Below are 24,988 nucleotides of genomic sequence, written 5' to 3'. Positions count from 1 at the left end.
ACACAATGCTCCAAGTGAGGTCTCACAAGAGCAGAGCAGAGGGGCAGGATCACCTCCTTCGACCTGCTGGTCACGCTGCTCTTGATGCAGCCCAGGATACGGTTGCTTTCTGGGCTGCGAGCGCACACTGCAGCCGGCTCATGTTCATTTCGAAGAAATGTTTCATGTTCCATTTCTAAGAAGGATCTTCTGGAAGAGCTCAGTTAAGGAGTGGGCTGGGATGCAGCGGTGTTGCATGGGGACAGAAGGCCCAGAAGAGACAATGGAGACATCTCCAGGTGAGACCCGCCCTGCAGGCCTGCATCCAGCTCAGGGGGTAACAGCACCACAGGGATGTGGAGGATGGAGCCAGGAGGGGCTGGGCTCTGCTGCCAAGGAACAAGGGATGGGACAAGAGGAACCGGCCTCAAGCTGCACCAGGGCAGGTTTAGATGGAGCTGAGGAACAATTCCTGCCCCAGAGGGTGCTCAGGCATTGGAACAGGCTGCCCAGGGCAGGGCTGCAGGCACCGTCCCTGCAAGGGTTCACACCCCGTGGAGACGAGGCCTCAGTGCCATGGGGCAGTGGTGGCCTTGGCAGTGCTGGCAATGGTTGGACTGGATGAGCTTAAAGGGCTTTTCCAACCTGGTTGATTCTGTGATTTTCATCTCTACCGAATGCATATTTTGAGGTGCCTTTGGTCTGATCCTGTTCTCTCTGTGCTGCATGCAGAGGGATGTAAGAAATGACAGCTGGGATGGTAAAAATGGCCAAAGGGCCGTTCCCTCTGCCTTCCGCTGCTGCCAAACCCTGCCGCTTCAGGATGGTTTTCAGGGATGCGTCCCCCCAGAGACGTTATTTGTGCTCTGAAACAGTTGTGCCTTGGCAAAGGTCTCATTCCAGGCACCAGCCTGGAAAAGCCCCGCGTTTATTCCAGCTTCAGGGATCAGAGCGGGTGCTTTGCTTCCTGTGACAAGGAGCAGATGAACCTGTCAGTGCCCATCGGGAGCTGCGAGCCTCGGGGACGAGAAGGGACCTGTGTTGGAGAAGGCATTGAAACCTGCTCTGTTTTTCCTGGCACACAGAGATTTGCAGCAGTTGCTGTTCTGGTGGTGTTTAAACCAATAATTCTCTTTCTAAATGGCTGAATTTGGGTACTTTCAGCTGCAGGTTTGCAGTTTGTGCTGTCTGCACTGGCTGTTTGAGTGGCACTAGAAGGAGAGGGGGGCTGGCATAGAGACGGAGAGGTACTGGGAAGAAATCACTGCCTTGTTCCCCAAATCTGAGCTAAAGCTGGGCTTAGAAGCCACAAACCTGCCCCAGCATCCTTCTAGATAGCAGTATGATGGCTGCATCGGTATTACAGGCTTGAGATGTTGATTCCCCCCATCTCTTCCTGTTCTAAGCACACACCCAGGCTGGGTGATGGAAGATGGGATGGAGCAGCCTGAGGAGAAGGACTTGGGGTGCTGGGTGAGGAGAAGCTCCCCATGACCTGGCTTCAGCGAGCGCTTGAGCCCAGAACCCCCCCGTGTGCTGGGTGCACCCCCAGAGCGTGAGCAGCAGCTCAGGGAGGGGATCCTGCCCCTCTGCTGTGTGAAGGGGAGACCTGAGAGCAGCTCCAGTGCCTAAAGGGGCTGCAGGAAACCTGGAGAGGGGCTTGGGACAAGGGCCTGTAGGGCCAGGCCAAGGGGAATGGCTTGAACCTGCCCGAGGGGAGACTGAGCTGAGCTCTTAGGCAGAAGCTCTTCCCTGTGAGGGTGCTGAGGCGCTGGCCCAGGGTGCCCAGAGAAGCTGTGGCTGCCCCATCCCTGGCAGTGTTCAAGGCCAGGTTGGACACAGGGGCTTGGAGCAAGCTGCTCCAGTGGAAGGGGTCCCTGCCCGTGGCAGGGGTTGGAAATGGAGGAGCTTTGAGGTCCCTTCAACCCAAACCAGGCTTTGGTTCTACGCCATGATTCTATGAGCAGGCGATGCGCAACCACCCCAGGGCCCCATCCCACTCCTTGTGCATCTGCATAGGGGAAAAGCTCCCGATGTCCAGCCTGAACCTCTCTTCTTCCATCTGACACCCATCTGGTTACCCAGTATAAAGCAGGTACGAGTGAGATTGGACCCGATCCCAGGGCATTTTCATACATGGAAAAGAAATCCTCAGCTTGAATAAAGTCATTCTTACCCATCACCCAACCGGCAATCCCAGTACACACACTGTGCCCTGAGGGTGACAAGTGCAGTTTTACAGTTAACCCGGGTCAGGAACTGCTCCAGAAATCCCAACACAGGAAACTTAAAGGAGGAAAACACCAAAGGTGAAAAGAGCCTTTAGAAAGATAAAGAGGAGCAATCCATGGAGACCTGCACCCTCCGTCCCTAATGCAAGCACAGGCCTCAAACCTGGGGGAGAATGGGCAGGAATAACTGCATGGAATGAACAGGAGAGAGCAGGACTCTGAGGGGGTGCACGGAGGAGGAAGAGGATGTGCAGAATCCTGTTAGAGCAAAACAACGCTGGTGCCAGCTGAGCAACGCGATTGTGGCTGCGGACGGGGCCACGTGCGTCACCTGCGCTTGCTTTGACACTTGTTCAACGTCTGCAGCTTCCTTCCCCGGCCCTTGCCAGGTGAAAAGTTCCTGCATCCAAGAGTGGATCCGGATCCGCTTGGGTTTCCCATGGAGCGGGCGGCTTTGCGCAGAGCGGGGTGCGCTCCGGCATGGAGCATCGCTGGGTGACCGCCTCGAGCAGGGCCCTTCGCTGGGGCTCCATTGGAGCTGGGCAGAGCAGAGTTGGTCCTGGGATCACACATCCCAAACCATGATGTTTGCTTACAATTGGTCGTTTTCCCCTTCTCAGCTCTTTCAGCATCGCAGAAGGTGGTTTCAGAAGGGCAGGTGCACACGGTGCAGTGGGATGAAGGGGAGTGGGTCCATCTCAGCCATGATTTGCATGAGGTGAAGCTGATGGGAAACAGCAGTTGTAGCAGGCTCAGTAAGATCAAGTGCCAAGTCCTGCACTTGCATCACAAGAGCCCCATGGAGAGCTCCAGGCTTGGGGAATTGCGGCTGGAAACTGCTCATGGGAAAGGCCCTGCGGGTGCTGATTGATGGAGCTGAACAGGAGCAGCTTGTGCCCAGGCAGCCAGGAAGCCCCCAGCATCCTGGCCTGGATCAGCACCAGTGCGGCAGCAGGGCCAGGGCAGGGATTGTGCCCCTGTGCTGGGCACTGGGGAGGCCGCACCTGGAATCCTGTGCTCAGCTCTGGGCCCCTCACTGCAAGAGAGACATTGAGGGGCTGGAGCGGGGCCAGAGAAGGGCAGCGGAGCTGGTGCAGGGCCTGGAGCCCAAGGGTGATGGGGAAGGGCTGAGGGACCTGGGGGGTTCAGTGTGGAGAAGAGAAGGCTCAGGGGGGACCTGATGGCTCCCTACAAGTGCCTGAGAGGAGGATGGAGCCAGGAGGGGCTGGGCTCTGCTCCCAAGGAACAAGGGATGGGACAAGAGGAACCGGCCTCAAGCTGCACCAGGGCAGGTTTAGATGGAGCTGAGGAACAATTCCTGCCCCAAAGGGTGCTCAGGCATTGGAACAGGCTGCCCAGGGCAGGGCTGCAGGCACCGGCCCTGGGGATGTTTAAAATGTAGATGTGGCCTTTAGGGACATGGTTTAGAGGTGGATTTGGTGGTGCTGGGTTAACAGCTGGACTCAATGATCTTAAAGGTCTTTTCCAACTTCAATGGTTCTGTGATTCTAAGAGTCATGTTACTGATCCATCAACACTTCAAACTGCCATAGCAGTGCCTGACACAGCCATACCCCATCCTGCACCTCCTCAGCAGCATCCTTGTGTGACAGCCTGTCAGAGTGCTCTGGGGCACTCATCCAGCCTAAATATAGCACAGGAAACAGTTTGCTTCCTCTTGAGTTGGTTTCCCTGTCCTAGCTCACAGCGTGGCTGCACAACCCCTCGTGCTGCAGCGAGGGGGAGGCGATGGGTGGTGGGAGGCAGGCAGGGCTGAGCAGCAGAGGCTCTGCTGTGCAGGAGATGAGGAGCACCGTGTGCGGGTCTCTCGCTCTTCCCGGCAATAGCAGCACAGCTCCATCACCCAGACCTGCAGCGCCAGCGTGGTGTCCAGCTGTCACCTGCTGCCTCAGACAGGGAACTGCAGCAGGAGACATGGGGCCTCTTCACCAGGGACGGTAGGGACAGGACAAGGGGTGATGGGTTCAGACTGAAACAGGGGAAGTTCAGGTTGGAGATAACCATGTTATGGAGTTTAACCATGCCAAGTGCAAGGTCCGACACCTGGGTCGCAGCAATCCCAGGCACGGCTGCAGGTTGGGCAGAGAAGAGATTCAGAGCAGCCCTGCAGAGAAGGACTTGGGGGTGTTGGTCAATGAGAAAATGAACATGAGCCGGCTGCAGTGTGCGCTCGCAGCCCAGAAAGCAACCGTATCCTGGGCTGCATCAAGAGGAGCGTGACCAGCAGGTCGAAGGAGGTGATCCTGCCCCTCTGCTCTGCTCTCGTGAGACCTCACTTGGAGCATTGTGTGCAGTTCTGGTGTCCTCAACATCAAAAGGACATGGAGCTGTTGGAACAAGTCCAGAGGAGGCCACGAGGATGATCAGGGACTGGAGCAGCTCCTGTATGGAGCCAGGCTGAGAAAGTTGGGGCTGTTGAGCCTGGAGAAGAGAAGCTGCGTGGAGACCTCAGAGCAGCTTCCAGTGTCTGAAGGGGGCCACAAGGATGCTGGGGAGGGACTCTTCATCAGGGACTGTAGTGATAGGACAGGGGGTGATGGGTTCAAACTGAAACAGGGGAAGTTTAGATTGGATCTAAGGAAGAAATTCTTTACTGTGAGGGTGCTGAGGCACTGGAATGGGTTGCCCAGGGAGGTTGTGAATGCTCCATCCCTGGCGGTGTTCAAGGCCAGGTTGGACAGAGCCTTGGGTGCCATGGTTTAGTGTGAGGTGTCCCTGCCCATGGCAGGGGGGTTGGAACTGGATGATCTCAAGGTCCTTTCCAACTCAAACCATTCTATGATTCTATGAGGGACACCAAATGAAGAATTATGGGCACAAGTTACTGCTGGGGAGATTCCCAATGGACACAAGAGGAGAATCATTCCCAATGAGAACAAGCAGCCACTGGAATAATCTCCCCAGGGCAGTGGTGACTCCCCAGTGTTGGACACTGTTAAGATGGGGCTGCACAGGGTGCTGGGCATCCAGTCTGGGTCATGCTGTGCCTGGAGAGGCTGGAGCGGATGATCCCTGAGATCCCTTTCACTGGGATTCCAGGATTCCATGATTCTATGACTGAGTATCTTCCAAAGCACCACGACACATTCCCTGTGGTGAGTCACATCAGGAGCTGGCATTTCTGACTTCAGGTTATTAACTAACGCACACATCTCATTCTGAGCATGTTCCGGAGGGTGTTTGCATGGGAAGATGGATGGAACAGTTCCCCTCTGGACTCCTGTTCCTGATGGCATTCATTTCAAGACAACCACTGTGCCTCAGCATGGGGTATTTGACACTTATTCAATAGGAGGATGGGCACAGGAGGAGCGGTGGCAGAGCTGCTTGTTTTCTAGCAGCTCTGCAGATCTGTTTCCACAAGCAGACAGGCTATTAAAGGAGATAAATACGGGTAACAGCTAGGGAGGAATGAAAATCCCTTGAAGAATGACGATGGATGAAGCAGAGATGAGAATGAGCAGCAAAGCAGCTCCGCAGATACAGGGCAATGCACAGCTACAGCACCCTGGGGACAAGCAGGCAAGGAGATATCGGGGGCAAACTCTTAGGAGTCAGCTTGGCCATGTCACATAAGGTGCCTGGGGTGACAAAACAGGGATGCTCTTTGCCTGGTCCCCATCTTATATCCTGGTGGGAGAAAGGAATCAGAGGAGTTAAGGTACTGCTCACACTGCAAGATCTGAGTCCTGGGAACAGGCTGAAGATTATACAGTCATGAAATGAGTTGGGTTGGAGGGAGCTTAAAGCTCCTCCAGCTCCAACCCCTGCCACGGGCAGGGACCCCTTCCACTGGAGCAGCTTGCTCCAAGCCCCTGTGTCCAACCTGGCCTTGAACACTGCCAGGGATGGGGCAGCCACAGCTTCTCTGGGCACCCTGGGCCAGCGCCTCAGCACCCTCACAGGGAAGAGCTTCTGCCTAAGAGCTCATCTCAGTCTCCCCTCGGGCAGGTTCAAGCCATTCCCCTTGGCCTGTCCCTACAGGCCCTTGTCCCAAGCCCCTCTCCAGGTTTCCTGCAGCCCCTTTAGGCACTGGAGCTGCTCTCAGGTCTCCCCTTCAGGAGCCTTCTCTTCTCCAGGAGCCTGGCTCTGTGATGCAGCACAGCACACGGGAGTGGACTGGGAACCAGCACCCGATTAAGACACTTACTTTTAGGTGTCTGCACATATGGTGGGTGTCTGAAACTGTGCCTGTTGCTGGTGGAGACAGCAGAGAGCACTGCCAGCAGTGCCAGCAGTGATTTGGATAAGTACAATAGACTGCAGCCGGCTGTCAGCTGTCACACTGCTGTTCTCTGCTGCTTGTCACAGGGCTGACTCAATCCTCCGCATGCGTTCTTCCACTTGAAACATAGAGAATCCAAGAATCCCAATGGAAAGGACCTCAAGGATCATCTGCTCCAGCCTCTCCAGGCACAGCATGACCCAGACTGGATGCCCAGCACCCTGTGCAGCCCCATCTTAACAGTGTCCAACACTGGGGAGTCACCACTGCCCTGGGGAGATTGTTCCAATGGCTGCTTGTTCCCATTGGGAATGATTCTCCTCTTGTGTCCATTGGGAATCTCCCCAGCAGTAACTTGTGCCCATCACCCCTCGGCTTTCCCATGGGACTCCTTGTCCAAAGGGAGTCTCCATCTTCTCTGCAGCCCCCCTTTAACTCCTGGCACATGGATCAGGTCTCCCTGAGCCTTCTCTTCTCCAGCTGAACAGTCCCAGCTCTCTCAGCCTTTCCTCACTGCTGCCCAGCCCTGGGACCATCTTTGGGGCCCTTCTCTGGGCCCTCTCCAGCCCGGCCACAGCTTTGCTGTGCAGCAGGACCCAACCTGACCCCATGTTCCAGGGGTGCCCTGACCAGCACCCAGCACAGTGGGACAGCCTCAGTAGTTTCTTAGATGCCTCTCCCTTGTCAGCATTATTGGTGCCTCACTCATTGAGCATCTCAAGACTCTTATTGTGAATGCACATAGGAAACAACATAGAGAATACAATTAAGCCATGCAAACACGCACATCTGTCTCCAGTGCAGCTGTCTCCTGTGACACCAAGTTCTGTTCTAGTTTATGGACCTTATGATGGGGTTTGGAGCAAGCTGCTCCAGTGGAAGGGGTCCCTGCCCATGGCAGGGGTTGGAGCTGGAGGAGCTTTAAGGTCCCTTCAACACAAACCATTCCATGATTCTATGACTTGGCTGTACCTGATTTGACCCTTGCAATCCTAGAAGCAAACAAATTGTGTTAAGTTTACAGCTGGGCTTGATGGTCTGAATGGTCTCCTCCACCCCAAATCATTCTGTGCTTCTCATTCCCACTGGTTTTCGTGTGGTGTTCGGCCCTATGTCTTCCATGCTTTTCCATTTGGTGTGGTTAAGGGAAGAGTCGTTGCCCTTCTGCTTTCCTTAGCTATGACTCACCCATCACACAGGTGATCCCACTACTTCTCTGTGGCTATTCATAATTCACCTTGTTGGACGCACGGAGGAGGGTCAGACACTGCATCTCCTGGTGTATCCGTCTCAGGACTTTCATTTCCTGCCTTTCTGCTCCGATGGGATGCGTTTCTCTTCCAAAACTGGCTCTTCACAAGCCTCTAATAGATTTCCTCTTCATAGAATCATCCTGGAATGGGTTGGGTTGGAAAGGACCTTAAAGCTCATCCGGTTCCAACCCCTGCCATGGGCAAGGACATCTCTTGGAGCAGAGCTCCATAAAGGAAGTGCGTGCCAGGTCCTAGATGACTTTTGGACAGATTCTATTACCTGTGCTTTGACCCTGGGATCTCCACATCTCCCCCTTCAGCATTGCCTGGCTGCTCAAGGACATCCCCTCTCATCAGGCGTTACTTCAGCCTCAACAGAACTCCTTTCGCTGCAGCTCCTCCAAGGCAGATGCTCTCCAGCAGCCGTATATAATGAATTTCCAGAGGCTCTGCCCATTCTTTTCCATGCTTTTGGAACGCAGTTGTGAAACAACCATTGTGAGGAGGCCTCGGGCTCCGTTCCTGCTGCTGCCGGTGGTTTTGGCTGGGGGCAGCCGTAAGGAGAAGGCATTTTGTCACTGAGAAGCATCTTTGAAAGAATCCTTTATAGTGCTTTGGGGAAAAAAGGGCTGGGAGTCAGGATATGTGGGCTTTACACCTGGGAGCATTGGAAGCTTCTTGGACAGATCACATAACCTCTCTATGTCCCGGTGTTGTCCTCTTTGAAATGGGGATAACGCTTCTTCAATGCGCGTTTAATGTACTTTTAGGGTCTCAGATCAGAGTGTTAGAGGAAGGTGAAATTTTCTGGAACCATTCTAGCAGTGATTATATTTGAAAAGTTTGCAGTTTGCAAAGAAAGCCTTTGTACATATGTTAAAATTTTGTAACTTTGCTGTTCTGTATTTTAGGTACTGTTCCAGTAGGCGATTGTGTTTAGAAATCATAAATCAATAGAGAAGCTTCATACGCTGAATACTGCAGTTGTGTTGGTTTGTATCTTAGGTACTTTATAACTAAACGCTACAATGGTGACTTTAGGAATAGAGACAAATATAACCTTGTAAAGTAAAGGGAATGTAGAAAAGAATATACTGAGAAACTCCAACTTAGCAGAACCAAAGATTAGGCCTGAACCACATACCAAGGGAAGATAAAAGAATGCTGTATCCACATAATGGTTGGGACCTGTCCAAAGAACAAGGTAAAAAGAGGACAGAGTGAGGAAGACTCCTTACTTCATCAGGACGACCACCAGAGGGGGCTGTGCAAGCGCAGAGGAGGCTGATGTCCTAAAGGACTGATGAAGCAATCCCTGATAGCTATTGCGAAACTTCTAACGTATAAATTGCGAACGCGATGTGACGGGGTTAGAACCAGATTTGGATGCGTACTCCTGGTTCTCGGCGCCTTAATAAAGCGCCTCATATAACCATTCCGATGGGTATGTGTTTGTCCTGACGCTAACAAGAGTACTGCAAATCCTATGCAAAAGAGCATTATCGGACCTTCGAAGGGAATAACCCCAAAGTCTTTTTGGGTCCTGCATTAGGATTCATACACTGTACCTTCTGTTGTGCAAGAGAAATCCCGTACACCTCAGCATCTCTCAGTTGGGTGCATTACAATGTGATAATGCCTCTTGTTCCCATTCTTCCTTCTTATTGTAGCTTTAAATATAGAATCATAGAATCATAGAATGGTTTGGGTTGGAAAGGACCTTAAGATCACAGTCTCACAGTATCCCAGTATGCTAGAGATTGGAAGGGACCTCAAAAGATCATCCAGTCCAATCCCCCTGCCGGAGCAGGAACACCTAGATGAGGTTACACAGGAATGTGTCCAGGCGGGTTTTGAATGTCTCCAGAGAAGGAGACTCCACAACCCCCCTGGGCAGCCTGTTCCAGTGTTCTGTCACCCTCACTGAGAAGAAGTTTCTTCTCAAGTTTAAGTGGAACCTCTTGTGTTCCAGTTTGTACCCATTACCCCTTGTCCTATCATTGTTTGCCACTGAGAAGAGCCTGGCTCCATCCTCGTGACACTCCCCCTTTATATATTTATATACACTAATAAGGTCCCCCCGCAGTCTCCTCTTCTCCAAACTATAGAGACCCAGCTCCCTCAGCCTTTCCTCATAAGGGAGATGCTCCACTCCCTTCACCATCCTTAATCAACCGTATCCTGGGCTGCATCAAGAGGAGTGTGACCAGCAGGTCGAAGGAGGTGATCCTGCCCCTCTGCTCTGCTCTCGGGAGACCTCACTTGGAGCATTGTGTGCAGTTCTGGTGTCCTCAACATAAAAAGGACATGGAACTGTTGGAACAAGTCCAGAGGAGGCCACAAGGATGCTCAGGGGCTGGAGCAGCTCCTGTATGGAGCCAGGCTGAGAACATTGGGGCTGTTGAGCCTGGAGAAGAGAAGCTGCGTGGAGACCTCAGAGCAGCTTCCAGTGTCTGAAGGGGGCTACAAGGATGCTGGGGATGGACTCTTCATCAGGGACTGCAGTGACAGGACAAGGGGTAACGAGTTCAAACTGAAACAGGGGAAGTTTAGATTGGATCTAAGGAAGAAATTCTTTACTGTGAGGGTGCTGAGGCACTGGAATGGGTTGCCCAAGGAAGGTTGTGAATGCTCCATCCCTGGCAGTGTTCAAGGCCAGGTTGGACAGAGCCTTGGGTGACATGGTTTAGTGTGAGGTGTCCCTGCCCATGGCAGGGGGTTGGAACTGGATGATCTTAAGGTCCTTTCCAACCCAAACCATTCTGTGATTCTATGATTCTGTGATTCATTCTGTAAAGCTCAGCAGCGCAGGAGATAACAGCATCCCTGAAGGAGCTTGGTTCACGGTAACACTGACAACCAGCCCTTGAGGCAGGAGAGCCTTGCCCTCAGCTACCCTTACTCATGGAACACGTGTGGTGGAATAAATGTGTCCTTACATGGAAACGGGGGACTAAGAGCAAATGCCTGTAGGTACAGACTTAAATGCATGGCAAACACCGATTTCACTGTTTGAGCTGTGCAGAAGCGAGCTGCGGGCAGCCTGAGCGCTGTCCCCTACCCCGCAGCTTTGCACTGAGATGAATTAAACAACGTCTCTACTCTGTGGGGTGAAAGAGCCCGCGTTGGGACAAGGGGATGATGTGGGACCACGGGTCTGGGAGCGGACCCCACAGGGCGGCGGCGGCGGGCACAAGGACCCAGCGGCGCCGCCGCTTTTTGTCCGCGCGCAGCCGCCGTCGCGCTCGTTACCATGGCAGCGGGGTGGCGGCCGCGGGCCTGAGCTGCGCGGGAACCCGGCCGCGGCCTACCCGCGGCCTTCCGCCCGCCATGGAGGACGAGCTGTACCTCGAGAACATCGACGAGTTCGTCACCGACCAGAACCGCATCGTGAGTCCCGCCGCGGGGCCGCGGGGGGCGGCCGTTGAGCGGCCCCCTCGGAAAGGAACGACCCCTTCCCCTCCCCTTATGGCTGTTTGGGGGGGGGGGGGGGTGTCCCCATTTCTGTTTGGGGTCCCCTCAGGAGGCTGGGCCTTGAACCCCGGTTTGAGTGACACCGGTGCGAGGCCCCCCCCTCCAGCGGTCCGGTGCACCCCAAGCCCTCAGAGGCATCTGCGGTGAGGGGAGGGCAGTGTCCCCCGCCGTGCCACCCGCCTGTGAGACACACATGGGTGCCCAGGGCCGCTGGCGGAAGGAGGCTGCTGTGGCTGAAGCTGCCTTGTTCCTCAGGGCTGTTTACCAAGGCTTCCTCCTCCTCCTCTGGAGGGAGTGTGTGGTGCCTGGCGGTGTTTGCGGTTTGCTTTTCCACTGTGTAGAGTTACCATGGGCTTTCTGTCGAGCTGGATGGGAGATGGGTTTCCCGTCAGGATATTCACCCCCTGGAGTTTAATTTAACATCTCATAGGATCGGGGAGTGGTTTTGTTGGAAGGGACCTTAAAGCTCCTCCAGTTCCAACCCCTGCCACGGGCAGGGACCCCTTCCACTGGAGCAGCTTGCTCCAAGCCCCTGTGTCCAACCTGGCCTTGAACACTGCCAGGGATGAGGCAGCCTGTGCTTCATAGCCGTAGGGTTAGTTTAAAGAGGCAGAGCAGGAGAAGCAGGTATAAAAGACATGCCTTGTCTAAATAATAGAGCAAGTATTATTAAGTTTTATAAGGGCCTGTAGGGCCAGGCCAAGGGGAATGGCTTGAACCTGCCCGAGGGGAGACTGAGATGAGCTCTTAGGCAGAAGCTCTTCCCTGTGAGGGTGCTGAGGCGCTGGCCCAGGGTGCCCAGAGAAGCTGTGGCTGCCCCATCCCTGGCAGTGTTCAAGGCCAGGTTGGACACAGGGGCTTGGAGCAAGCTGCTCCAGTGGAAGGGGTCCCTGCCCGTGGCAGGGGTTGGAGCTGGAGGAGCTTTAAGGTCTCTTCCAACCCAAACCACTCTGGATTCTAAGGCAGTGGCCAAGCAGCAGAAATCCAATAAATGCTCGGTAGTTGTTTGGGAGAGCAATAAGAGCTTCTCACAGCTTAAAACTTGTGCTGTTTAACTGTTTTTCTGCATTGTGAAGCTGAGCAGTGAGCATGTTTTGCATGCCTGCTGTTTATATAATGGCATTTCAAGAAGGTGTTCCCAAAACCACACCTTTCAGGGCAGGTAGTTTGCTCAGGTCTCAGGAATTCAGTCTACTCATGAAAGCTTGGCTGGGTGCGTGTCCAAGTGCTCTCACTTCTAACAGGTTTTGCTGTGTGTTTCTTGGAGGCGGGGAGGGTGTGAAGAGTTTGACTTACCCACTAAACAAGCAGATGGAGGTTTAACAAGTCAAGAGGTTGGAGTTCTCTTACTGAAGTGAGATTTGCTTTGTTCTTGTTACAGGTAACGTACAAATGGCTGAGCTATACCCTGGGAGTTCATGTCAACCAGGCTAAACAGTAGGTATTAGTGCATCCCACAAGCGTTTTGTTTTATGGCAAAGCCTTGCTAATGACCTGTTTCACAACTGTGGTTAACATTAAAATTATCCCTCTGGAAATACTTTAAAATCCTTCTTAGGCACAGTCTGTTATTTAACGTGTCTTACTGGGGGCAAGTCTTGCCTTTGGGAGTTGTGCTTTAGAGAGCAGCGCTCAGCTGGACACCTTATGCAGCTTTAGATCATAAATTCTTTGGTCAGAATAGATGGTTTAGTGTTATATTCCATCCTGGATGTGTTTTCAGAATGTGGCTCTGGTTCTACAGAGCTATGCCTCTGTGAGAGCCTGCTGCTGCATGTCCCAGCTTAGGTTATCGTACATTATCCATGGATGTTGCTGGGAGCAGGCTCAGGAAAACACAAACACTGATTGCAACTGCAGCTCATGTGTATGCAAACGCTCATTCATTCTGATCACCCTGCTGCACAGCCCATTATAAAGATCTCCTTACCAGGCTGGGCACTGGTAGATGTTTGAAGGCTGGGGAAGTCAGGATGCTGTCAGCATAGTTTTGCTTCTCTGAATTTAGTATAAATATATAACCTTGTCTTGGTGTATTTTGAAGAATAAAAATTGTAACCTTTTAAATCTATAAAACAAAGAATGAGCTCTCAAGGATTCCAGGGCTGTTGCTGCACAGGAAGGTAAAATCAAGCATATGATTTAAAGGCTCCATAGAAGTATCAAGGCCTATAATACAGTGTTTTCTCTCCTTATTTCTGACTGTAGCTTGGACCTAAAGGGGTGTTTGCTGCGTGTTCAGCTGCAGTGTACTGAGCCCAGCTTCACATGTCCTGCCCAAACCACTAGAAGAGATTGTTTGGTCTCTTTCCTCTGCCTGTGTGTGAACAACTTAGATGATGAGTAAACCTGAGTGTGCTTCAGTGATAGTGTAGACCTGACTGGAGAGCTCTGCTGGGAGCAATTCTGGTCATACAGTAAACTAGAAGGAGCCAGAGAACTTTCTGCTGTGAAGAAAATGGCCCAGGTGAAGCGGAGGCACCTTCTCATACCCTTGAAATGAGCCTGGAGATGGAGAACTCGTGTGGCATCCTTGTGCTTAAAACTCTCTCCTGGAAGCTGGAAAGTGGCTGATATCACAGATGAATTATTTTAGTGATTGTGCTGGCTGTGACAGTGTGGCAATCGCAGCAGTGATGATCTTCATGTATTTTTACCAGATATTGTCCTCATGGAGTGTTCAGCAGTGTCTCTGCCCTGTTATGTGGGACACAGAGCATAAATCAAGCTGAAAGCTTGAGTCTCCACTCAATCTCATCATCAGTAATCACAGAATTGTATTAATAATGCTCTTCCCTCCTGTTTCTGATCACTGTGCCAGTGGATCTGGCTGGGGTTGTATATATACACCTGCTAGTGTGATTAGGTACCAGAAATCACCAGTTCCTCGTCAGGTGTTTCAGAACACTGGGATATAATGAGGAAAACAGCCTTTCCTGGAAAACTTTGGAACAAGCTGTCCAGAGGATGTGAGACCACCTGCAGCCGACTGTTCAAGCTTTGAGAGCTTGTATTCATTTCACCTTTGGTTTGTATATTGGTTGGACTGAAATTGTCCTAAGTGGCAGAGGAAGAACGTGGCTTACTGAGATTAATTTAATCCTGGTTGAAATAGCGCTGCTTATTTGAAAAGTTTCCGTGTCAGGCTGGCTTTACTCTTCCTTTACGTAAGCTTTATGGAAGGGGTGGTGATGGGCTCTTTCCTTTCTAGGTGATTAACACTGGTTTCTTTTGTGCAGGATGCTCTATGATTATGTGGAGAGGAAACGAAAGGAGAATTCAGGAGCTCAGCTTCATGTCACCTACTTAGTAGCTGGAAACCTCATCCAGAATGGACACGTGGTGAGTGGTTCCTCAAAGGTGTCTGTGAGCTCTTTGTTCTTGTGGATTCCGTCTTGGTTTATGATTTTTGGGTCAAAAGCTGAATTTGCTCTCTTCTTTTTCCAGTGGAAAAAGGTCTTATATGCACATACAAAATGCGATGCTAGCCTTGTCCCAGCATAAAATGATAGGGAGGAAAGATCATGACTTGATAATACAGTACTGAAGAACACACCAGGGCTTTGACTTAATGAACTGATATCAGTCATCTCTCAATCCTGTCACTATTATTGGATAGCAAAGATTTTACGGGGATCTGGAGGAGCCCTTGTGAGATGAGCTAATCCATTCCCCAGGATCTGCTGTGCAGTAGAAGTGCTGAGCAGTGTTTGGAGAGAGCTTGGAATTCAGTTAGAATGGGATAGTAATAAATAGAATAATAGTTTAAATTGTTAGTTGAAGCAATGTTTTATCCTGGTCTACAAGGAAAACATGAATTGATTAACAATATTGTGCATATAAAATGCTTTAACTTACGAAGTGTTAAGCACTGCTTAATTTATGTTTTTTTCCTCACTGCTTGCCACCTAAGGTGGCATTTCAGGGATGCCACCTAAAATTTCAGCTGGGTACCCCAGAGCTGTTTGAAAGAGAGGAGCAAATGGAACGTGTTTCCTTCTGCTCACAGAACAACTTAATACCCAAACACTAAATACCTTTGCCATTCCACCAGGTATCTATTTGTATCTTTAGATACCCCAAAATCTCTTTACAACACAATCCACGGTCTTCATCTGGAATCGGTTCACCTCAGGGTATTCTGGCTTTTATCTGTGTATTGGGAAAAAGCCCCAACAAACCTTCTGTTGTTTGTTTTCCTTAATAATGAACTGGTTCAGATGCATGGAATGTTCTCTTTAAATCGCCAAATCTGCCTGAAATTGAAAGTAATTATTTATTTAAAGATCTTTTTATTTATTTACATAAAATACATACATTTACATACATTTTAGTGTGTTTATATAAACACTTATAGTGTGATTATTTCTAGTTTTCTTATTTATATCTATTTAAATATCTACATTTATACAAGTAAATATATAGATATTTAATATGATATGAATTTCATTTACATAAATATATAAACATTTAAGTATAGATAAGCAAACTATAAATAATCATACTACAAATGTTATATAAATATACTGAAATGTATTTAAATAAACATGCCATAAATATATTTAAATAAATATGGTATATATATAAATATACTAGAAATATATAAAAATATGAATATGCTGTAAATGTATACTAAATATAAATATAGATATATATATAATAAAGATAATATGCTAGAAATATACAGCTTTTATTTAAAGCTGTGTCACATTTAAAGATAGTGTCACACAGCCTGAGTTCAACAGGTTTTTCCCTGATCTCTTCTGGAAACAGCAAAGTGGCATCTCTTGGCTCACTAGAGCTGGCCAGAGGTTTGTCAACACATTTTGCCATAATATATTTGCCATAATATATTTAAAACAAACAAGTGAATTCTGACATAGGATTAAATAGTTATTTATTGGGTATTTTTAAGGCAAGATCTACCCAGGTAAGCGTAGAAAAGTCACTTCTTTTCTTGGTTTGCTTTTAAACATCTTGGGTTTGAACACTGCAATAGCAGTGCCTGCAGAGGGAGGTGACCTACAGGTGCAGTAAGTCATCAGGAGCAGGGATGAAGCAATGCCAGGGCTAGGAATGCCACACTGGAGGAGTTTAAAGTTCCTTGGGCTGCGTGTTGGAGGGATAACTGGAGCAGATGGGATAAGAGAGTCAGATCTGGGTGATGCTTCCAAACGATGTGTAGGTATTTGAGTAGCTAATGGGTAATACCTGGCACAAGTCTGTTTTGGGTAGGAAAGGGATACGTGTGCTTCACATGCAGCCCTGTGCTTGTGATATCCCTGCACTACTGTCTGCTGGCAGTAGGTGTAGCCAAAAGACTGTGGATTCCACTGCAAGACTCATCCAAGAGGAGGCAGGGATAAAAATCAGTCACAAATGATTCTCATCGTGCCTTAAGCACTGCACACCCTTTCCTTGCTGCTTTTTATGAGCCTCAATGAAGGATTGAGACTCTCAATCTTTATTTAATGGTTCAAGTTGCCTTTGTTTTGTCCCCTCTTCTGCTGGCTAACCTGTGGTGTCAGTTAAACACAAAACCAATAGGTAGATTTTGTCTAGTCTGTCTCTTTGAATACTCTCTGTATGAGTTGCAGCCTGTTAAATGCCATGGAGCAGGTACAGTCGTTGAAGACTGGCCACAGAGCATGTTTCACAGTATCACAGGATCAAAGTATGCTAGAGATTGGAAGGGACCTCAAAAGATCATCTAGTCCAATCCCCCTGCCGGAGCAGGAACACCTAGATGAGGTTACACAGGAATGTGTAACCAGTGTTTCCAGAAACACTAATTTCTGGCTTTTAATGTAATGCTTAATTTCTCACAGACTTTTGCTTTTCTGGTGCTGTGTCTTTGTTACAGGTTGCTATGTTAAAGTTTACTGGCAACCTGGATATACATAGGTGATTTGGGCTAGTATGGCAGATTTCTTACCACTGGGGTATCAGCTGTGTTAGTTTGCTGTCCTCCACTGTGCTGCACAGTTGTTTACTTCTTGTTTTATCTATGGCTCATCTCCCAATGTCAGGAATGGAAGATAGAGGGTTTCTTCAGGGTCGTAGTGATCTCTGGAACAGTCTGTTAGAAAAGTAGGAAGGCAGAGCTCTAAGAACTAGTGGCTGATGGCTGTTTAAAGGCATTGGCAGTGTTCTCTGCTGCTGTAAAGCTGCACCTATAATCAATAGACTTTGTTATTCAGTAGATCATAGAATCATAGAATGGTTTGTGTTGGAAGGGACCATAAAGCTCCTCCACATCCAAGCCCCTGCCACAGGCAGGGACACCTTCCACTGGAGCAGCTTGCTCCAAGCCCCTGTGTCCAACCTGGCCTTGAACACTGCCAGGGATGGGGCAGCCACAGCTTCTCTGGGCACCCTGGGCCAGCGCCTCAGCACCCTCACAGGGAACAGCTTCTGCCTAAGAGCTCATCTCAGTCTCCCCTCGGGCAGGTTCAAGCCATTCCCCTTGGCCTGTCCCTACAGGCCCTTGTCCAAAGCCCCTCTCCAGGTTTCCTGTAGGCACTGTAACCTGTTACAAGGTCAGATAACCAAAAATATCAGTCTTTAAATGTAAAAAGACTTACTGTATGCTGTTTGCCATCTGTCTGTTTTTTACAGTGCCACAAGGTTGCAGTAGTGAGAGAGGACCAACTCGAAGGTAAGCAACTTGTGAAGGTTATGTGGTTTTGACTTTTTCTTTGAAAGAACAGCAAAGTGAGGAAAGCTCTGAGCTTGCCATCTGCATGTAAGTGCCTGCTCAGGCTGCTGGGTTCAGGTGTGTACTCCTTGTACCAGCTTTTTCTCAGAATTTTCAGTCTCTGAGCCAAGGGCTGTAACTTCAGGCTGGTGATTTGGGCCTGATTTTTCTTTTTGGGTTTTTTTTTTTTATGTTGCACACTTCAGCCAATGATTCTTTTTCACCTTCCTGCCACTGGCAGACAGCAACTCCTTAAGGTCAGCAGTGTCTCAGGATGTGTTAGAACAGTTCTAAGCCTTTAGGCTCCCAAGGATGCTGAAGCAGGATTCAGCAATAATTCTAGTTGCTGGTTATGTGCAATTGCAGTCTTAACTTGCCCTGAATCGTGGGGTTTAGTTTAAGTGTCCCATGAGAATGTTCTGGCTCTTGTCTGAGAGATTTCCTGTCACAAAGGTTTAAGAACCCCACCACTGTGACACTGCTTCCTGCAAGTACTCTCCTTACACTGTCAGTTGTGTTACCATCTTTCCAGGTCTGGTCCAGCTGATGAGACCTGATCTGTATCAACTGAAACACAACTGCAGGCTCTTCTTTACTGTCAAATAACATCTTTGGCACTTGAGAACATAATGTGGCATTGGTGACTTTAAATAGGCTCATGACCTCACTTGGTTTGAAAGACTCTCATTTATTTTCCTTCTGAAATCTGAAGTGGATTTCTTGCTAAAGCCTTCCTCATCAGTGGAGTAGATTGTTGAGCAGCACAACTACTATCTGTCATGTTGCTTGAATTATGTGTGCTACGTAATACTCTGTTTTGCTCTGGAGGAAAGGGTTGGGCATGGTTTTTGTATTAGAAGACAGGCCAAAGGTATGACTTACATTTGGAAGAGGCTGAGATTTTTTTGATGGAGTTAGGGCTGTATAGTCTAGGACTGGCCCCAAGGAATGATTACTGTGTGTATTTTTACAGTGCCTAGAAGCTCTGTCTCAGACCAGGACTGTGGGGAAAGAACAATATAAGCAATGAACAAAGAATTCCTAAAAACCAGCCCTTGTCTCAAGGGAGTCACAGTCTAAATGGCGTGGAAAAGACAAAACATGAATCCCAGCAGACTACTAACGACAGCACTGACGCTAGTTGATAAGGTGGATGCTACCTTAATGGCAGAGAGCAGTTCCAGCAGGGTAGAGTTATGACCATCTATTTTCTTCCTTAGCTTCAGATAGTCATATAGATATACCCCCTATGGCAAGGGCTTGGAACTAGATGAGCTTTAAGGTCACTTCTAACCCAAACCACTCTGTGATTCTATATTCTGGATCCCAAATGCCAGATATTTTGAAAGTCAACACAAAGATTGCTCTTAATTCAGTTGTGTAAGAACCAGGAATGTTGTGTAAGAACCAAGAATGTATAGTGGGAAACATGCTTGACATGTGGGGTCTATTACCATGAACTCTCACTCAGTGAGGACTGAACCAAGGTACAATTACATGTTTTTATGTTCAGGTCCTTGCTGTCAAGCGATCTGTCAGTCTTTCTCCATCCCTGGTACAGCCTAATAGTTACCACATGGTTCTGTGCTAACAGAGGACTTTTCTCCTTGTTTCCCTCAGCAATGAAGTCTAAACTATCCACAATTGCAAGCGTGCATGTCTACAGCATTCAGAAAGCTCTGCTCAAGGACAGTGGACCCCTCTACAACACAGACTATGATATTGTCAAAACAAACCTGCACAACTGCAGCAAGTGAGTTGCTTCTTGGTTTTTCTTCTTCAGCAGTTGGTAGAAGGCCAGCACAGCCTGCCAGGAGTCCTGTAGGCTCTTGGTGGCTCATGTAACTGGTATACAGGGGTCATGGTGGGAGACAGGAAATCAGGCATGAGGGGAAAGGAGTAAGAAGAGCTAGCACAAGCTGAAGCAAATGATTTAGAGGAGGGGAAAGGGGCAGATCTTACAATTGTAAAAATAAAGGTGGGGAATTGGAGGGATCATCTCGACTAGGGAAGGAAGTCAGGAAAGCCCAGCTGGTGTTTGTGTTGCGGGTCTGATCCATTACCTGTAAGGGATCTCCTACACCAAAAGGCTGCTTGTTTAAAGGATGGAGTTGACAGGGCAAGTGTTGGAGATTAGGTGGTTGGACTTGATGATCTTAAAGGTCTTTTCCAGCTGAGCTGATTCTATGATTTGAGGCTGATAAGGTGTTGCTACATAGAGCACTTCAGCAGAAATCAATGGTTCCCAAATATGCCTGGATTTTTAGAAAGCTTGAAGAGGAGAGCTTCTAAGTTGTGCCAGACAGCTCATTATATGATTGTTTCATAAACTGAGCTATTTCCATCTTGCACTTGGTTCCCTTGCTCTGTTACTCTAATAGACAGACTGTTCCAGCACCTTTCTTTTCTGATGGCTGGAAACTTCATTCTCATTTCCAGGTCATGCTTGATCGTGACCATGTTTATCCAGTGTTCAGTCACACAATAAAAAGAAACAAACGGAGCAAAACATGAGTGATGTGCTCAGTAAAGCACTAGCATGAGTTTGCCTTCTGGTTTGTGAGACTGGATTTATCCACCTCTCTGAAGATGTCTTACAGGAACTTCTCCATATATAAGAGCCTGAGTCATAAAGGAAGTGTCCAAAAGAGACCAAGCAGCACAAGTGTCCTTCATGGTTGAATCAGAGAAATGTCCCATCCCTGGCAGTGTTCAAGGCCAGGTTGGACACAGGGGCTTGGAGCAAGCTGCTCCAGTGGAAGGGGTCCCTGCCCATGGCAGGGCGTTGGAACTGGATGAGCTTTAAGGTGCCTTCCAACTCAAACTGTTCTGGTTCTATAACAGTAGTCCTAGAATTCAGAGGTGCTTCAGTCTCCAGGGGTCATTGTCTCCCCTCCAGAAGCTGCCTGGCAGCTGTGGCTTTTCATTTTATATGTTGTTTCCACCACAATAGCTTCAGCTTGATGTAATCAGGACGTACAGTGCCATGACCAATCTGGTTTAGAAAGGGAGATGCCTGAATGTTGTGTCATAGAAAGAGTATAGAATTTGAAAGTAGAATCAAAGTGCGGACAAGAGAGTGGCTGAGAAAATACCGCCCTGTGTTTCAAATGTGAATGTCAGGGTTAGAAAACACTGTCTCGGTGACAATGTGTGCTGTAGGTTTGGCTGCAGTTGCCTTGTTCCAGCCTGTTTATTCTCAGGCACCCCCCATGGTGATATTTGTGTCTTGGAGGAGTCTCCCTTTGGGATCTGTGCATCCAGGAGGTTCAGACAATTCTGGTTCTCCAGTAGCTTTCTGATGTGTAAATCCCTGCCTGGCTTTGGAGCAGGATTTCCCAAGCAAGCTGAGAGAAGTTCATTTGTGACCTGGCTCAACTAAATTCAAAGTGAACATGTTCCCTCTGCCATGTCCACTGCATGAATTGTCTTCTGGGACAAGATTCCTGCAGTACCTGCTAAAGTCAGAGCTTTATGTTCATAGCAAATAACCTGCTGGCTTCTTACGCTCCCCTGTCAGTCCATAGATCTCTCAAACTCTGGAGCAGGATCTATATCCTCTTCTGTGTTTATATGGTACCTGTGATGCTGGGGAGATGATGGAAGTATTCAGATGTGCTAGTATAAATAACTGGATTTAATCCATGTTGCTAATGTCAGCTTTCCAAGCAGAAGCAGCTCCTTGCTTGCAGAGCATAGTCCAAGTGTTGCTTGGTTTTTCAGTGATTATTCAGTGTATTTTGGATCAAGCCCATAAGCTGTAGTCACACAGCAGCACTAAAGCAAGCTAACTGGGAATGTGTGAGGGTAAAATGTGCTTGCTCCATGGTCAATATAACTTTTGATGATAAAATGTTATTCTTTATATATAAAACATATCTTTCCTAAGAGAAGGCTCAGGGGACCCATTATAACAGTGTTCTAATACCTAAAGGAGCTACAAGAAAGCTAGAGCGGGACTTTGAACAAGGGCCTGTAGGGACAGGCCAAGGGGAATGGCTTGAACCTGCCCGAGGGGAGACTGAGATGAGCTCTTAGGCAGAAGCTCTTCCCTGTGAGGGTGCTGAGGCGCTGGTCCAGGGTGCCCAGAGAAGCTGTGGCTGCCCCATCCCTGGCAGTGTTCAAGGCCAGGTTGGACACAGGGGCTTGGAGCAAGCTGCTCCAGTGGAAGGGATCCCTGCCCGTGGCAGGGGTTGGAGCTGGAGGAGCTTTAAGCTCCCTTCCAACACAAACCAGACTGGGGTTCTGTCTGTAATGTGGAGGGTTGGTGGTCTTGCTTATGGGGGTGTTCGGAGTAGAAGTGAAGCTTCTTCAGCATTGACCATGTTGAAAACACTGAAAGTAGAAAGGAGCATGGGGTGTATCTTTCTTCAGTGTCTTCTTTCCTTCCTTTAAAGGTTTGAATGTCAAGAGAGAGCTGCTGCAGCCTAGAAATGCTGTAGAGATGGTGTTGTTTTGTTAACACATCACAGTTCCTGCTCTGAGGAGAAGTGGATTGTCCATGTGAGCTGCTAATGCTGAGGCACAGAAATTAATTGGCAGAAGCCTGATTTAATTCTTATGCAAATAAAGCCACACTCTGCAATTCAGGGGTTTGGGAGGGCTCAGCCTCTGCCCTTTTTGCGGCATTTGTGTAGGAAATCTGGAAAGCTTTGCCTGTGATTTGCACAGTGGGGAGTCGAGGTCAGTTATTTTTGGGTCCTGCTATTCCTGACTGTCAGTGAGTTCAACTGTGAGCACGTTGTTTAGTTCCTGCAGCTCTGCAGCCCCAAACAATCACACTTCAGACTGGTACAAGCTGAGATATTTCCCTGTCTGCCAGTGATTACATGGTGATGACTTTATGTATCTAACTCTGAATGTCACATAGAATCATAGAATAGTTAGGGTTGGAAAGGGCCTTGAGATCATCTAGTTCCAACCCCCTGCCACGGGCAGGGACACCCCACACTAAACCATGTCACCCAAGGCCTCATCCAACCTGGCCTTGAACACTGCCAGGGATGGAGCATTCACAACCTCCCTGGGCAACCCATTCCAGTGCCTCAGCACCCTCACAGTAAAGAATTTCTTCCTTAGATCCAATCTAAACTTCCCCTGTTTCAGTCTGAACCCGTTACCCCTTGTCCTGTCACTGCAGTCCCTGATGAAGAGTCCCTCTCCAGCATCCTTGCAGCCCCCTTCAGACACTGGAAGCTGCTCTGAGGTCTCCACGCAGCTTCTCTTCTCCAGGCTCAACAGCCCCAATGTTCTCAGCCTGGCTCCATACAGGAGCTGCTCCAGCCCCTGCTCATCCTCATGGCCTCCTCTGGACTTGCTCCAACAGCTCCATGTCCTTTTTATGTTGAGGACACCAGAACTGCACACAATGCTCCAAGTGAGGTCTCCCGAGAGCAGAGCAGAGGGGCAGGATCACCTCCTTCGACCTGCTGGTCACGCTCCTCTTGATGCAGCCCAGGATACGGTTGCTTTCTGGGCTGCGAGCGCACACTGCAGCTGGCTCATGTTCATTTTCTCATCGACCAACACCCCCAAGTCCTTCTCTGCAGGGCTGCTCTGAATCTCTTCTCTGCCCAACCTGTAGCTGTGCCTGGGATTGCTGCGACCCAGGTGTAGGACCTTGCACTTGGCATGGTTAAACTTCATCAGGTTGGCGTCAGCCCAGCTCACAAGTGTGTCGAGGTCCCTCTGAATGGCATCCCTTCCCTCCGGTGTACCAACATAGATCTATTACTACTAGATCTACTACTATTCAAGTAGTTGTGTTTTCAGTTGTGATTTATTTACCTGGCCGATGGGATTGTAGCTGCTTGTTGCCTCAGTAGTGGACTGTCAATGCATCTGGAAGTAAATGTTTTGCATCGTCAGCCGGACATACAATTTATGTTGTGAACTTTAGAGAGCAGAATCCCTTCAGGCACAGAATGTAGTCTGCTCTGTCTTGAACAGCTTGTTTAGCGTTTGAATCATAGAATTATGGAATCACTTGGTTGGAAGGGACCTTAAAGCTCATCCAGTTCCAGCCCCTGCCACGAGCAGGGACACCTTCCACTAGAGTAGGTTGCTCCAAGCCCCTGTGTCCAACCTGGCCTTGAACACTGCCAGGGATGGGGCAGCCACAGCTTCTCTGGGCACCCTGGGCCAGCGCCTCAGCACCCTCACAGTAAAGAATTTCTTCCTTAGATCCAACCTGAACTTCCCCTGTTTCGGTTTAAACCCATCACCCTTGTCCTATCGCTCCAGTCCCTGATGAAGAGTCCCTCTCCAGCATCCTTGTAGCCCTCTTCAGACACTGGAAGCTGCTCTGGGGTTTAATGCTCTGGCTCTTTGTGACAGCTTCAGCTGATCTCAGTAGAGGTCTCCATCCTCTCACTATATGCCAGCCTTTCTTTCTTGTCCCATGCACAAACTAGCTTACTCTTTTAACCATAACAAGAAAACCCAAGACCAGAGAAGATGCTACCTGGCAGGAAACCAAGGTGAAAAGTAAGAAGCTAATTAAACTTGTCCCTCCATCCCGCAGGTTTAGCGCCATTCGATGTGATGCTGCAGTCCTCAGGCCAGTGGTTGATGTTGCTCCAGCGCAGACATCTGTGAAGGATGGTTCCCAGACCAAAAGTGACAGGAATGCTGCCAGTGTCCCTGCAGTCAATGGCCATGGACCATCGAGTGCTAAACCAACCACACAGCAGCCCAAAGGGATCATGGGAATGTTTGCAGCAAAAGCAGCTTCCAAATCCCAGGACACAAATAAAGAAACTAAAGTGGAGTCTAAGGAGGCCCCAAGTGTAAGTTACCTCAGACTCTTTGGCAGCCCTCTGGGCTAATAGCTTTAATGAACCATGCTTTGAGCTTTGCTCTTACTCGACCTAAATAACCTTAACCACTGTAGCACAGCCTCAGCCACTGCTTCTAGAGCTAAACTTGCTGTCCCCTGGGAGTGTTCAGTCACTGTTTTGTAGCTGTGTAGTACAGATGTGCCTTCTGTCAGTCATCTTGGGCAGAAACATGTTGTGCCAAGCTCTTGATCTATTCACAAAAGTAGATTTGCCATAATTCCTCGTCCTGAGGAGGACATGAAGATGCTACGAGGGCTGGAGCAGCTCTG

General features: G+C 49.1%; 1 protein-coding gene across 1 annotated transcript in view; it reads left to right on the top strand.

Moving 5' to 3' along the window:
* Window positions 1–11,039: 11,039 nt before the first annotated feature.
* Window positions 11,040–24,988, top strand: part of POLD3 (DNA polymerase delta 3, accessory subunit) — a gene marked incomplete at both ends in the record, with an annotated part of 32,374 nt that continues 18,425 nt past the window's right edge. Inside the window, 6 exons of the mRNA XM_080613924.1 lie at window positions 11,040–11,099; window positions 12,565–12,620; window positions 14,423–14,525; window positions 17,802–17,841; window positions 19,501–19,633; window positions 24,404–24,668. Of these exons, the coding sequence (XP_080470050.1) occupies window positions 11,040–11,099; window positions 12,565–12,620; window positions 14,423–14,525; window positions 17,802–17,841; window positions 19,501–19,633; window positions 24,404–24,668 (657 nt within the window). The remainder of the gene's footprint in view (window positions 11,100–12,564; window positions 12,621–14,422; window positions 14,526–17,801; window positions 17,842–19,500; window positions 19,634–24,403; window positions 24,669–24,988) is intronic.

The sequence above is a fragment of the Psittacula echo genome, assembly GCF_963264785.1.
Source record: "Psittacula echo genome assembly, chromosome: 3".
In the NCBI taxonomy this organism is placed as follows: Eukaryota; Metazoa; Chordata; class Aves; order Psittaciformes; family Psittacidae; genus Psittacula; species Psittacula echo.
This window is presented reverse-complemented; position numbering and strand designations above follow the sequence as displayed.